Raw genomic sequence first — 16607 nt, forward strand, 5'->3', positions numbered from 1 at the left:
TTGGACCCTAGACACACAATTCACATAGTACAGGTTGAGTATCCTGTATACAACATGCTCGGGACCAGAAGCATTTTGTTGATTATGGATTATTCTGTATTTTGGAATATTTTTATATTTCAATGAGGTATCTTGAGGAACACAAAATGCATTTATGTTGTATAAACACATTAAACACATGAAATGCACACAAATATATTTTATGTGTACATTAAATAGAGTTTGTGTACTATCTCAGACACTGAGAGTGAGATTTAATAGGATGAGAGATTCAAAAAGTGAGAGTTTTGGTAAGAAATCTCCAGATTTTTTAAAGCGGCAATCATTTACACTGCAAAACCAGTTTGATTTTGCAGTGTAAATGATTGCTGCTTTAAAAAAACTGGAAATTTCTTCCCAAATCTCTCACTTTCTGAATATCTCATCCTATTAAATCTCACCCTGAGGGGGAAATTTACTAAAGGAAATTTGTAAAAAATAGGTGTATTTGTATCCAGAAATACACTCATTTTTGACATTTACTATCCCGAAAATACGGCCATTCGTATTCGTATTGATAGCACATCAATACGAATTGCCGTATTTTCGGGATAGTAAATGTCAAAAATGAGTGTATTTCTGGATACAAATACACCTATTTTTTTACAAATTTCCTTTAGTAAATTTCCCCCTGAATTTGAAGGCCAAGCAACAATTGTCTTATATTTAGTGCAAGTTATATATCATGCCCCCAGTAGTGCCAGTTACATATCATGTCCCAATAGTGCTTTTAGCAACAACAACAAAAAGGCAGCCGGCAGCGGGTAACAATACGCCCTGACTTACTAAGCGCCTCCCCGCCACCGCGGGGGCTGCAGGGCTATAGTTACGCCACTGAATATAGTGCTTTGTATTATCTAGAAGCATACAACATTCACAAAAAGTATGATGTAATCAAAATAAATTGCTCCAGTGACGTGCGGTGAGGTCATTGCCTGGGGAGGCACTGACCTCACTGCACGTCACTGCAGTATACAGTACATTTCTCTGTTTCTCGTATACACAAAACAAGCCTGTGCCAGCGAAGAGAATAAAATGACTTTTGCACAATAGCAGGACAAGCCTGTATTATATATAGCAGGACGTCAGCAGGGAGGTTTTTATATTCTCATTAACCCTTCCAGCCAGGATGAGCGCTGACTGTAGCACAGGCTAGCATAGAGGTTTTAATGATAATAAAAGCACACAGAACATTCAATGCCAAATCCCATATAACAGCATTACGTCCTCCCAAACAATGCTGTGCTAACTCCACCACTCCCAGATGGACAGATCACAGTCAGAAATGCAGAAGAATAGAGAGCCTTGCATACTGGATGTGGCTGTGAGCCTCAACAGTTAACCAGTTAATGACATCAAGGTATGAGACTACCCTGTGCCTTCCATCCCAGACGCTTCATTTCCATATTCACAGCCAGGCTATGGAAATTAACCCCGTTGCTGCTGGGGTGGTCTGAGTGGGACATGCTGACAGACGTGGCTATCACTACAGGACTGTTGTGTCTGTAATATTATTGCACCATATTCATAACAACGTCACTGAGGATGGCTGGTAATAGCAATTGGGCTCCAAGTCAAATGAAGCAGCGCAGGGGCTTAATGCCACAAGAAGCTTAGCCCGGGTAGGAGGGCACAGGAGAACCCGCTACCATACCAGTTCCATAACAGTAAGCAGCATTTGTTGCATTGCTTTCTGAGTCCCCGCAGTTCCTGCAGATAATTTCTCAGAGGAACCCTGTTCCATCAAGCGCTGCTTTCTCGCGCGTCCAGTTGTTATATTACTTATATAATGATAGTAGCGCGTCACTGTCCTCGGGTGGCTGTTTTACCGGCGTGGAACATCAGAAGAACACACATTGTATTATACTTCCCACCTGTGCTTTATTGTACAGTGTATTAACAGCAGAACACACTGACAACGGATGGAGGGCGACAATCACACGCAGTAAAGTCTCTGGCGACAATCACACGCAGTAAAGTCTCTGGCGGGAGTTCTCGCGCCCCACCTGCCCTCCCTCCACCCGGCGAAACTCACCTGTCTTCTCGGCGGTGTCCTCTCCACAGCGGTGTCAACGGCAGTCCGTCTTCTACCAGCAGGCGCCGGACTCCCCGCTGCCCGCGCCCCGCGCTGCTGCATCCTCTCACGGGGACTGCATGTGTGATTGGACAGCAGATCCAGCACTGGATCTGCTGGCCCAATCACATCTGGGGGCGTGCGTTTATACTGGTGCCGCTGTCATTGCGGCACCAGTATAAGTGCCGCTTCCCCATTCATTTTCAATGGGCTTTTACAGCCCATTGCTGCACCCTGCCCCCCTGCCCACCCCTTCCCGCCCCACGCTGCCCGGAGTTTCAGTGTAAACAGCGGGAGGCACCTCTCTCGCTGCCTCCCACCCTCACATGCAGCAGTGTAAGAGGGTGGGAGGCAGCCTGAGAGGGAGAAATGATGAATGAAAATAATAAAAGAAGATATATAAATATCTTCTTTTATTATTTTCATCATTATGACAGGGGAGGCTCTGCCTCCCCTGCCTCCCCTGACTGCACGTCCCTGAATTGCTCATAATATTACTCCTCTGTCCACCTAGACAGTTCGTGTGGGGCATTGGGAATTACCTGGATGTACTAGCAGAACAGAATGGTGATGTCAGAAACTTGAGAGTATCTATGATCATTGTTGAACAAAAAAGAACAGAGAATAAATAAACATTTTCTTACCGTCAGCTCCCCGGTGCAAAGTTGTAGAAAAGAAGCTAGAAAAAAAGATAAAAAAAATTAAAATCTACAGATAGATGCATTTAGCAAGGTAAAGTGAAAACAGATAATTAAAATAACAAAATTCAAATTTGTTCTTGATATTGAGCAGGGAATAAACATTTTAGGAACAGGAGATGGTAATACTAATACCCCTTTCACACCAATAAGCAAATTACTGGGTTAAAGCTTTTCAACCCGGTAATTTGCTGAAAAACCTGGGTTTTTCTGTGTTGTGAAAGTGTCAATGTGGGTCTTAAATCCCGGCACTCTGACCCTGCTCTTGTCCAGGGTTGGAGTGCCGGGATTTAAGACCCGTGTTGACACCACAGAAAAACCTGGGTTTTTCAGCAAATTCCCGGGTTGAAAAGCTTTAACCCAGTAATTTGCGGGTGGTGTGAATAGGGTCCAGTTGCACCCAGCAAAATGACCCAGCACTCAAAAATGCAGAGTAATTGCCAGGTGGCCGGTGTGTAAGGGGTATAATGTATGGCTAAAATGTTCTGGGCCAGATTCTCTAAGCTTCAAAAGTGATAAAATGGAGAGTGATAAACAGCCAGCCAGTCAGCTCCTTCCTGACATTTTTCAAACACAGTCTGTGACATGGCAGCTAGGAGCTGATTGGCTGGCTGTTTATCACTTTCCATTTTATCACTTTTGAAGCTTAGAGAATCTGTCCCTCTGTCCTATAAACAGGTGATAGGCTGAAAAAGTGCAAAAAAGTTCCTTTAACATATGGGAATACTGCAAACATGACACATTATATGATTATCATCATTGTTATACTGTAAGGAGGAAGATTAATGTCTCCCTGCTTTGCTACAAAACCCTATAATATGGTAACATGGAATTACATATGCATTTATATACACATACAATTCTGTTAAAGATATACATTTACCTACACATACACCTATATTAAAAAGATACATTTACATACTGTACACTTACAACTCAATTAAACAGATACATTTACATACACAACTCTATTAAACAGATACATTTACATACACATACAACTCTATTAAACAGATACATTTACCTACACATACACCTATATTAAACAGATACATTTACATACTGTACACTTACAACTCAATTAAACAGATACATTTACATACACAACTCTATTAAACAGATACATTTACATACACATACAACTCTATTAAACAGATACATTTACCTACACATACACCTATATTAAACAGATACATTTACATACTGTACACTTACAACTCAATTAAACAGATACATTTACATACACAACTCTATTAAACAGATACATTTACCTACACATACACCTATATTAAACAGATACATTTACATACTGTACACTTACAACTCAATTAAACAGATACAATTACATACACATACAACTCTATTAAAACAGAACAGATCTTACCATAGCTACAGCTGAGTCCCACAAGGAGTAGAGCAATTACAGCCTTCATCGTTAATGTAATTAGTGTTGAGTTTAGAATTTGCAATTACACATGCCTTATAGTGAGCGAGGCAGGACCATTTATAGTGCAACAATGCAGCTTGAGGGTATTGACTTTAGTGTCACTCGTAGACATTTGGCACATGATGGAAGTCATCATTACCTTCGTCATCGGCTTCTGAAACCTTGTAATGATCAACACAGCTTCATCCTCCTTACTAAAAAAATAGTTCCATGCTGTCATTTATTTGTCTTTCCTATATTGCCACTGTAAATGTAATATTCTATAATAATGTCCTACTTATTATGGCACAGGTGCTTCCATTCCACAGAAAGGGTAGTAGATAAGTGGAATAGCCTCCCATCAGAGGTGGTAGAGGCTAAGACAGTAGCGCCATTTAAACATGATTGGGATAGGCATATTGATTTCCTTACAAAGAAATAAGGATCAAAAAGGGCTGAGATTCCCTAAAGGATAAAAAAGGGGCAGACTAGATAGGCCAAATGGTTCTTATCTGCCATCAAATTCTATGTTTCTATGTTTCATTTCATCTCAATACAATTGTTCAAATCTTAACACTGCAAATCTTTCATTTTATACAGAAAAATATCATAAATGCTTTGAAAAACAAAATCCATTAAAACCAGAACCCATACTGCACGAATGGGAATTTGCTCCCATGGCGCATAGAAAAGCATTGAGCAGCGATGTTGCAGGGTGGCGTTGCCCCGACGTTGGCATGCCAAACAAGCACAAGCGTCAATGATGAGCTTGGCTATAGTACAATTACTAAAGCTTCTAAATATGAACAGGCAATGTTGCCCATAGCAACCAATCATATTTTTGTCTAGGATGCATGAAATGATAGAATGTGAATAGTTTGCTTCAAAACCTTAAATGTGGATACATAGGGCCCTGTATGACCAGAACTTTGTCCAGAGGACAACCTCCTTCATTCACCAGTCACCAGCTGGCCACATGGATGGATATAAAGCATAAGATTTAATATCTATTTCTAATTTCCACACAAAATGATGCAATTGTTGTACTTTAACTGACTTATAGGGCCTACATGGAATTGACCACGCCCACACAGCACTGGCCACGCCCCCTCTGATTTTCTTAATATCTCCCTGAATATTTTCAGACCACGAGGCCCATGATGCAGCCCTGATCCTATACATACATAAGGAGCACTATGGTGTGCAATGTGAGTAAAGAGCAATACGGTGTGTTGTAATGTTAAAAAGTAGCAATACAGCGTGGTGTAATTTAAACAGAGCGAGTCCTAGCCTAAATGACGCCCTAGGCAAGATTTTGGCTGGTGCCCCCTAGCACCGCCACTAGTTCCGCCTCTGACCCTGCTCCCCTTTCCCAGCACCATCAACCCTCATCATAGCAGTCATCATATTGGTGCTCCTACCCACAATATTTTAAATAGAAACAGTGCACACATTCGGTGCGCAGCCTATACAGGGGTGTGTTCTTGCTGGGAAGGCGCATGGCCACAAAATAGTACCCCCAATTCAAATTATGCCACACAGTAGTGCAACTTTATTCACATTATATTATGTGATGGTGTCCCTTATTCACGTTACATCACACAGTAGTACCACTTTACCTTATGTACATTACTCCTCGCATTATTCACATTCTACCCTTAGAAAAAAATCCTGAGAAATTATTGTATTTTAAGCACCTCCATGGCCACACTGCAACCCAGCACAAAGCAGTGTGTGCTGGGCAGAGGAGAAGAGCTACAGCTGCTGCTGTCACTTAAGGGGAGGGGGCCCGGCGGCCGCCACTGGGCCCTTCCATCAGACTTTGGCCTGGGTAATTTGTACCCCCTACCCTTTTCTCTCGGCACCCCTGATAATACCACACAGTAATGCCCCTTACACTTGAAACACATTATTAATGTCCTTATTACCATAATGCCCCTTACACATTATGCCAACCTTTATTAATACCCTTCATACATATAATGACACACATAATGCCCCTTACACATATGCTGAACACTATTGCACAACCAACCCACACACAGACAGCACTAGCACAACCGCTAAAACTGTGACCTCTGCCTCTGCTTGGATACAGATGTTTCCTCATACATCTTGCCTCAATAGGCCATGCTGCTCCTAGCTAGTTCTGCTAACGTTGGGTGCATTTTTTGCTGAAAATTCGTGTTATTTGCATTGTTATGACCAGCACACACAAGGAGCTTCCGATGATAAAAATGATATGCGGCATGCCTATATTCTGTGTGCGACTGTGGCTGTACCTGCACACGGAATGCTATGTTACAGTGATTTCCATGACTACACTATTTCATATGCAGATACAGCCTTACTCACACACAGAATATAGGCATGCTGCATATCATTTTAATCAGCAGAAGCTGCTGGTGCCCCTAGGTATTCCAAATGCCCTAGGCAATTGCCTAGTTTGCCTATTGATAAGGCTTCATGTAAATAAGAGGCACTACTGTGAGGAATAGTGTGTATAAGGTAAGACGTGGTCTCATGTGAATGAGGGATACTAATAGAGGCATGTGATGTAACGTAAATAATGGACATTACTGTGTGACATCACATGAATAAGGAACACTATGGTGTGGTATAATGTGAATGAGATTAAATTACAGTGTGACATCAATTGAATTAGGGGTACTATTGTATAACCATTCAAACTTTTTCAGCAAGAACATGCTGCGCTTCTTCAGTGAAGAATATTGGATATTGTAATTTGATCAATACTCCACGCATTTGCACGGGAGACCGATGTTTTGCATCTGCACATGCACATTTATGTACATATGCAAACACTTGGTGCGAGCGAGTGCGACAAACTGCTAGTTTGCCGTCCCATTTGCACCAAGCAGTGCAGGCAGGGAGCAGGTGGCGGCGGCGAGGGGTCGCACCCATGGGAACGCCCAGGGCGTTCCCATGTAAATGCACCCATGACGTGGGTGCAGGGGGTGGACAGCTGACATCAAACTTATGTCAACCTTTTCCTGTGTCGACCATTTTCATGTCAACCTTTTGCTTGTGTCCCGACCATCGAATGATTTCTCCTGGCTTCGCAAATAACTGACTTTTTATTTGCGTGTGTCCGCCCACCCGTGTAGCCATGGGAACACCCACCGTTTTCACGGTGATGCCCTTAGAACGCTGGGTGTTCCCATGGGCGATCCCCGTCCACGACACTGTCCACTCCAATGAAAAGCTGGACATGAGCCTAATACATCATGCACATGCCCAGTCCCCTAAACATCAAGCAGATCTGAATCACCCCCATAATGCTGTTGTCTGTATAACAATGTTTGCAGCTGTTGGTGGAAATACTTATTTCTCCTAGTACAGTATCTGGAGCTTATTGTTACTTGTGTGCCATTACACTATGTAACCACCAGGTGGTGCTCCCCTAGCAAAATAGTGGAGATCGTTACTCATTTATTACGGTACTTTACTATTTACTCTAAACTAGGTAGATTAATGTGTTTATATAAATTGTATTAATATTATTATATTGTTTTATATATTTTTTGCTACAAAATATTTTGCAGGCTTCCAGAGTGAGCTTATATTCCCCCTCATTGTCTTTGTATGTGTATATATATATATATATATATATATATATATATATATATATATATATATATATACAGTATATATATATACAGTATGTAAAAGAGAAGGAGGGGGGTTTGACCAGTGTTCCCTCTAAGCTGTGCGCGTGTGCGCGCGCACACAACTCGCCGAGCCCGCGCACAGACATTACAACTGAGCACACAAAGGTTAAAATCTTGTTTTAGTGTGCCACGAGTTTAATAAGGTTGAAAATCACTGCTATAGTCTATATGTGTGGTGTGTGAAGTCTGTAAACATTCAAATTGCTTTATTAACTCAACAGAACTCGAAACCTAGGCCTGTATACTTTATGTGACGCACAAAAATGTACATTTCCTTCCAAAGTTGCACAGCCAATATCTTTTTCTGCACAAAGCCTTCGTAAAATTAGAGGGAACATTGGGTTTGACTGTATTGCGCTATTTCTAAAATGCAGCACCTCCAACATCCCTTTTATATCTATCTATCTATCTATGCAATTTCATCAATTTAACACAGGATGTGTATTGTAAAGCCAAGCTTTCGGGGTGTAATCCCCTTCCTTGGGACACAATCCTACAGCACAGTACACAGTGACAAAGTGACCACATAAATACCCTGTCTAAGCATACTCACCCACTCCACGATCCGGGAACATGCCGCCCGTGCTGACCGGAAACCGTCATCGGGACGCGCACTTGCCAAGCAACACCAAGAGCTTGCATTTCATGGTGGCCATGTTCCGGACCATTCATAGCCAATACGCTGCAGCGTGTACATGGGAGCTGAGGGGGGAGAGATAACAAAACACATTACCAACATACAGGGGCGGATACAGGATAAAATGACAGGGGGGGCACCATGATAAAAGAGGATTTAGGTGGGGGAGGGGCAGTGTTAGTGGTGCCAGTGTACATGCTAAGAGAGCGGCAGAGAGAGGGTGGGAATGGGATTAAAAATAGGCCTTGGCATTTAAAGTACGCAGGCCCACCATGGTGACAAAAGTGAAGGATGTAGTTTTGCGCGCGCCGAAGGTGCGCTCCGGAAAAGGGGTGTGGCCACTCAACAGAGGTGTGTCCTTGAGTGTAGTCTACAACACCATATACAACTTCTACACATTATGCAACAAAATACTAGACCCCTTTATACTTCCCCCTTACACATGATGCCAAATGGAATGAAACTTAATTCACATAATGCCACACGGATTGAGCCAAAATTCACATAATGCCACATGGATTGTGTCAAAATTCACATAATGCCACATGGATTGAGCCAAAATTCACATAATGCCACACGGATTGAGCCAAAATTCACATAATGCCAAATGGATTGAGCCAAAATTCACATAATGCCACATGGATTGAGCCAAAATTCACATAATGCCACACGGATTGAGACACAAATTGCATAATGCCACACGGATTGAGCCAAAATTCACATAATGCCACACGGATTGAGCCAGAATTCACATAATGCCACACGGATTGAGCCAAAATTCACATAATGCCACACGGATTGAGCCAGAATTCACATAATGCCACAAAGATTAAGCCAAAATTCACAATACGCTTCATAAACAGGGACATTGTCCACCAAAGGCTTGCATTAAACATTTACACCATAATGTCCATTACACGTTAAGTTACACGCCATTATGTCCATTATGTATTATGCCAAACACCATAATGCCTATTAAAAATTATGCTACATAAGTGCTGCTTATCTACATGCTCATTGCCAAGGGTTCCATGCTCATTGCCAGAGGTTCCATGCTCGTTGCCATGTGGGATTACATGTTCATTGCCAAGGGGAAGTACATGCTCGCGGTAAATGGGGGACAGCCGCCGCCAGGCAGAGGTGATAGCCACTGACAGTGGCAGAGCCTGGCTGTATTCAGAGCACTGCAGGTACCGGCTATTTGAAATAATACCCCTTTCACACCAGAAAATGCATTCCCAGTTTGGCCCCTTTTACACCAGCCTAGTCCCTGCATTTTCTAGTGTGAGGGGGAGAGAAAATCACCCCTCCCCCCCCCCCCCCTTCCCCCTTTAACCAGTTATCTCATTTAACCGGCTATATCTTCGGAAGCAACTGACCCATTTACATGAGTATCATATTGAAGAACTTTTGAGTGGGCTTTGAATGATTTTGGTCCAGTGAAACTGGAACGTTTGGTTCCAGAGTAATCTGCCCTCAAAGAACATGAACAGCCATGAAATTACATTTCAAAAATAAAAAAATCGGTTTACACGCTATATCTCTGGAACCGATTGACCGATATGAACCAGCGATTTGGAATTGAATGAGATCAACCACAAGCTTCTGTGATGCCAAGGCGGGAACTGGCAGCCCTCAGAACCGGGTGGGGGTCGGAATTGACGGGTCCCATATTATTCTATGGGGAAAAAAACGTTACAGCTTTGCCAGGCGATATCTCCGGTTCCCGGGGGGCTAGTTGGAAAGCCCTGGTCCTCAGCTACAAAATGTCAGGGGGGCACATGCCCGGGTGCCCCCCCCCCCCCCCTGAATCCGCCACTGCCAACATAGAAAAACAGAACACTGAAGCATACATATATACATAAAAATACAGTAAGCAGTACACAGTTCCAGTTGATTTCATCATTCAATCCGTGCGGAGATATGATACCCAGACGGTATATCCATCTGGATTCCAATAAAAGCAATCGTTTAGCCTTATTACCACCCTGGGGTGATTCCTGCACATGGTCAATAATAAAATACTTAAGTGCGGACAGAGGATGATTCATACTTTTAAAATGGCGCGTCACAGGTTGATCAATGTCACGTCCAGACAGATCAATGGCAGACCTGTGGAGCCCCATTCTTTCACGAAATTTCCGGGAGCCTTCAGCCATTCTGGGAAGGTAGGCAAACCTTCAAGTATCTAAGAACATAATCACTTTTGTCCAGATGTACCAAGCCTTGGATAGTGACCAATCAGCTCCTATTATGTTACAGGCTGTGGGCCAGATTCTCTAAGCTTCAAAAGTGATAAAATGTAAAGTGATAAACAGCCAGCCAATCAGCTCCTACCTGCCATGTCACAGACTGTGTTTGAAACATGTCAGGTAGGAGCTGATTGGCTGGCTGTTTATCCCTCTATATTATATCACTTTTGAAGCTTAGAGAATCTGGCCCTGTGTTTGAAAAATGATAGGAGCTGATTGGATGGTACATTTTCCCCCCAAGGCTTACTATATCTGCCCCTTTAATATATCTTGTCATTTCAACCACAGTGTTCACTAGTTATGCAACTTCCATAGCGGGTTCTTGACAGTTGTAACCATCCTTCCCTGCTTTTCAAAACTAGAATCAATAGGGAGAGTTTTTAGAAGTGTGGGATGTTTCCCCTGGCAACCAATCCAATTCTACAGGGTTTATATACTAAGATGTGAGTTCTATTAAAGAGAGAGGAGATGTTGCTATGGGCAACCATTTAGTTTCTATCTACTATCTTCTGAAAGTTGCTAAATAAATAAGTAGATACTGATTGGTAGGTATCTTCTATAGAACTCTCATCTTAGTAAATATACCCCTACTTATCATTTATCTAGCACTTTCTAGATGATAACAGCTCAAATATGATTGGTTGCTATGGGCAACGTCTTACACTTCTACAATCACCAGGCAGATTGCAGTAGGATGCTGCACGTAAGGAGGCATGTCATACTCTCCCATAAGCATATGTCTAGCACCACACATGAGTGTACCCTATGCTTAAATGCTTGTTGATGCAAGATATTTTTATATAACATTAATAACAATATATTTTGGGAAGTATTGAGACAAACATTGCCTGCAATATGAGGTTTCTTGTTTTCAGCTATATATTCACTATAATATTTATTTATTTTCTTTTCACTCGGTACAGTATATAATAAATGCAATTAATCCCAAATGCAATTTGACCTTGTGAGTATTCATCCCTAAGCATACCAGTATGTTTTCCTTGTGTTAAATGTTATTTCATTGTGAACAAGGTCTGCAACTTGTAGGCACTACCTATATTTTTGTATGTGCTGTTTTCCATACTATTACAGCATTATGGATTGCAGATACTCTATTTAAACAAATGCGTTTAACTAAAGAAAAATTAATAACAAAAATTCTTACCCTAAATTAGTTTACAAGCAGCAGCAGGCTATGGATGAGTAAACACCAACACAGATAAGAATGCATGTTATCATCTGCTGTGTGTGTCTCTCTCTCCTGTCAGAGGTTCCCACAAAGGGCCTTATTCTGATCTGATAGATTGTAAGCTTGCAGCAGGGCCCTCCTACCTCCAAGTCTGTCTGTTGTTACCCAGTTTGTCTTATCACTGTCTACTATTGTAAAGCGCAACGGAATCTGCTGCGCTATATAAGAAACTGTAAATAAATAAATAAATAAAATCTGAGCTCAGTACAAATTTGTTTGGAAAATGGGCAAAACCATGTGCGCTGCAGTTGGAGCAGATGTAACCTGTGCAAAGAGAGTTAAATTTGGGTGGGGTGTGTTGAAATTGAAATCTTAATTGCGGTGTAAAAATAATGCAGCCAGTATTTACCCTGCACAGAAACAAAATGACTCACCCAAATCTAATTCTCTCTATACATGTTACACATGCTCCACCTGCAGTGCACATGGTTTTGCCCATTTGCAGAACAAATTTGTACTGAGCTCAGATTAGAATAAGGCCCAAAGGGAGATGATGAGACTCCTGGGCTGCTACAGCAAATCACATTGATTACAGCAAATCACTGTCCTTGCAAAGAAACTCTTTATTTGCAACCCCTGATGGAATCTGCAGAATGTCATCTAGCCCTATTTCCTAATAAAACAATCACATGAAGCTCTGTGATAATAATGCCAGCATAAGCTGGTAAATCACAGGATTCAGATGTGAATGTGGATTGCACAGCTTTTGCTGCCTTAGCAGATGAAATCCAGTTCTGAGCTCTCCATTTCAGATGCCAGTTGTTAGCATCCAGTGGCTGCTGCCCATCTCATGTGTCCATTGACCACTACCCAGGATATATTTCATACCTCCCAACTTTTGATCCGAGGAAATAGGGACACTCGCGCGGCTTAGCGCCCGAAAAGGGGGCGGGCGTATGCAAATGAGGGCGCGGCTTATGCTAATTAGCCGCGACCTCATTTTCATACGAGAATAGACGCTGTGCGCATGCGCACAGCGTCTATTCTACTAGATTGGGGGGTCTCCCAACTGCCACCCCCCCCGCAGCGGGACAATGCCTGCCGCGGGTGGGACAGAGGGACAGGACCCGAAAATCGGGACTGTCCCTCTAAAATCGTGACAGTTGGGAGGTATGTATTTTCTGTGGAGTTAATGTGGATTACTGACTTTTAACCCCTTCCCGACATTTGACGTACATTTACGTCATGGTCGGGAAGCACTTCCCGACACATGGCGTAAATGTACGTCATGGATTTAAACTGTCACCGCGTCTATAGACGCGGTGACAGTTTCAACATGTCTGCTGTCCCTGACAGCAGACATGTCCGTGCATGCCCCGGGGGGGCTGCGATGCCGCCCCCCCGTCGGCGATCGCTGTGATTGGCTGTTCAGTGTGAACAGCCATTCACAGCGTTTTCCTGTGTCACCGGCGAATAACGTTCGCCGGTGACACGGGATCAGAGGTGATTGGTGCTGTAAAGTACAGCACCAATCACCGCGGGGTGTAAGGGTGACACTGGTGTCACCCCACCTCACCCCGCCCGCCCCCAAAGGCCGTGATTGGTCCGTCGGTCCGACGGACCAATCACAGCCAAGGAGGGGGATTTAAACTAACGGTGACTGCACTGCAGACGCCATTCCGGTCTGGAAAGCGTGCAGTGCGGTCACCGTACCCCCCTGCCGCCATACTGACCAGAATACTTGCTGCAATACTTACCTGATCGCTGCTGATTGCTTCCTGGATCCTGTTCAATAATTGTGCCTTCCTGTGAAATTGTGCTGCTGCAGTGTACTAGCTAGATAGATAGAGAGATAGAGAGATAGATAGAGAGAGATAGAGAGAGATAGAGAGAGAGAGATAGAGAGAGATAGAGAGAGATAGAGAGAGAGATAGTGTCAGAGAGTGCTATATTTTGTGCTGCTGCAGTGTGATATAGTTATAGATAGAGAGAGAGAGAGAGAGATAGAGAGAGAGGCCTACTGACAGAGTGCTATATTTTGTGCTGCTGCAGTGTGATAGTTATAGAGAGATAGAGAGAGATAGAGAGAGAGAGATAGAGAGAGATAGAGAGAGATAGTGACAGATTGTGCTATATATTTTTTATATAACTGACTGCTGCCCCCTCCTTTTGTGCTGATCAGTATAAATTAACTGATCAGCAACTTTTTGGGGGCGCAGGTTTTTTTTAATATATAGATATACCTGTCAGTGCTGCTGCTGCAGTGTCATAGAGTGATAGATAGTGATAGATAGTGAGAGATAGAGAGATAGAGAGAGATAGTGATAGAGAGTGCTAAATTTTGTGTCTGCTGTCCCCGCCTTTTGTGCTGATCACTATATCTGAGGTGATCAGCAACTTTTTTGGGGGTACAGAGGTTTTTTTTTTTTTATATATATACCTGTCAGTTGCACCAAAGGTTGTGCACCTGCTGCACCTCACTGGTAATCAGTGTCGCATCACTGATCACCTTTTTTTTTTGTGTGTGTGCTGTGGGGTATTTTTTTAATTTTTTTTTTTACACACACTGTGATTTTGTGGGTGTCCTGTGGCCGCTGTGCGCTGATCAGTGACGTACATCACTGATCATCTCTTTCGGCACAGGGTTGATCTATTTTTTTTTTTTTTTTTGATCAAATTCCTGTTGCCTTTGAGCGCTGTTCAGTGACAGACGTTACTGACCAACATCTGTGCTCAATTTTTGGCGCAGGACCTTTTTTTTTTTAACCCCTTCCTTTTTTTTTTTTTTAACCCCTTCATTTTTTTTTTTTTTAACACCTTCATTTTTTTTTTTTTTTATTGGTATAAAGTATTTTTTTTTTTTTCTGCACTACATACACACTACACACTACATACCCCCCGGATTGAAATAAAGTTTGTGCCCCCCCCTACACTATACACGTGTTGAAACATTTCACTACCGGTAACACAAAAATAAAAATGGCATCCCAAATGTCCTCCCAAATGTCCTCCCAAATGTCCTCCCAATCATCCAGGAGAATGTATTCAGTGGAGGAGGCATATGCCATGCTTGCTTCTGACTCTGACACAGCCAGTGATGCAAGCGGGGAATTTGAAGGATTTGCCTTAAGCTCCTCTTCCTCCTCTGCTGATGAGGGACCCCCTCAAAGACGCCCCCGTAGATCAGCTGAGATTCCCCCCCCAATAATTGATCTAGTATGGACCCCACCACCAGACAATTTTGAGCCCCAGGTTCCTGAGTTTTTGGCCATGCCAGGAATCCAATTTGATTCCACAGGTCTCAGAGAAATTGACTTTTTCAAATTATTTTTCTCTGATGATTTTATAAATTTAATGGTGGACCAAACTAATTTATATGCCCAGCAGTTTATTGCTCAAAACCCCACGTCATCATTTGCTAGGTGGACCCCTGTAGATGCAGTAGAGATGATGACGTTTTGGGGTCTGGTGTTTCATATGGGCATAGTAAAAAAGCCAGAAATTAGGCAATATTGGAGTACAGATGTTCTGTACAGTACTCCATTTTACCGTATGGCCATGCCCCGGACTCGATTTGAGACAATTCTTAAATTCATACATTACACCGATAATGCACAGTGCCCACCCAGAGATGATCCCACCTTTGACCGGCTATTCAAAGTCAGGCCGGTCATTGATCATTTCAGTGCCAAATTTGAAGAGGTGTACATCCCTGAAAAATTTATTTGTATCGACGAGTCCCTTATACATTTTAAAGGAAGGGTTAAATTCCGCCAGTACCTTCCCAGTAAGAGGGCAAGGTATGGCATAAAAATGTATAAGCTGTGTGAAAGCACCTCAGGGTACACCCACAGGTTTAGGGTTTATGAAGGGAAGGATTCAAGAATTCAACCGCCAGAATGCCCCCCCTCCCTCGTAGGTGTTAGTGGGAAAATTGTCTGGGATTTAGTGCACCCCTTCCTGGATAAAGGTTATCACCTCTATGTGGATAACTTTTACACTAGCATCCCCCTGTTTAAGGCCCTTGGTTCAAGAGGTACAGCAGCTTGCGGTACTGTGCGCAAGAACCAAAGAGGCCTCCCAAAAACGCACATTGCCCAAGTAATGAGAAGGGGTGAAAGCAGGGGAATATGCACCGAAAATATGTTGTTGGTCAAATATAAGGACAAGAGGGATGTCCTTATACTGACAACAATTCACGGAGACAGTACCACCTCCGTCCCTGTACGAGGTACCAGTACCCACACCTCAAAACCTAATTGTATCCTGGATTACAATAGGTACATGGGCGGAGTGGATCTTTCAGATCAGGTACTGAAGCCGTACAGTGCCCTGCGGAAAACAAAAATCTGGTACAAGAAGGTGGCCGTGTATATCATCCAGATGGCACTGTATAACGCTTACGTGCTATTCCGTTCTACCGGCCAGAGGGGGACATTTATGCACTTTCAAGAGGAAGTCATAAAGGGCCTAATATTTGGGAACCAGCAGGCAGAGGGCCCCAGTACTTCTAGTACTGGCCCCCGTATTGTACCAGGGCAGCATTTTCCTGATGAAATCCCCTCCACTGGAAAAAAGGGCAGGACACAAAAAAGGTGCA

At 42.9% G+C, this 16607-nt stretch overlaps 1 protein-coding gene across 1 annotated transcript in view; it reads right to left on the minus strand.

Moving 5' to 3' along the window:
* LOC146042060 (uncharacterized) overlaps positions 1 to 4316 on the minus strand; it is a 59688-nt gene extending 55372 nt beyond the window's left edge. The window contains exons 1-2 of the mRNA XM_083161965.1: positions 4196 to 4316; positions 2758 to 2792 (exon numbers count right to left, since the gene is read on the minus strand). Of these exons, the coding sequence (XP_083018091.1) occupies positions 2758 to 2792; positions 4196 to 4244 (84 nt within the window). The 5' untranslated portion in view covers positions 4245 to 4316. The remainder of the gene's footprint in view (positions 1 to 2757; positions 2793 to 4195) is intronic.
* Between the last annotated feature and the right edge of the window lie 12291 nt (positions 4317 to 16607).

This window comes from Crinia signifera, chromosome 19 (assembly GCF_055691185.1).
Source record: "Crinia signifera chromosome 19, ASM5569118v1, whole genome shotgun sequence".
Classification (NCBI taxonomy): Eukaryota; Metazoa; Chordata; class Amphibia; order Anura; family Myobatrachidae; genus Crinia; species Crinia signifera.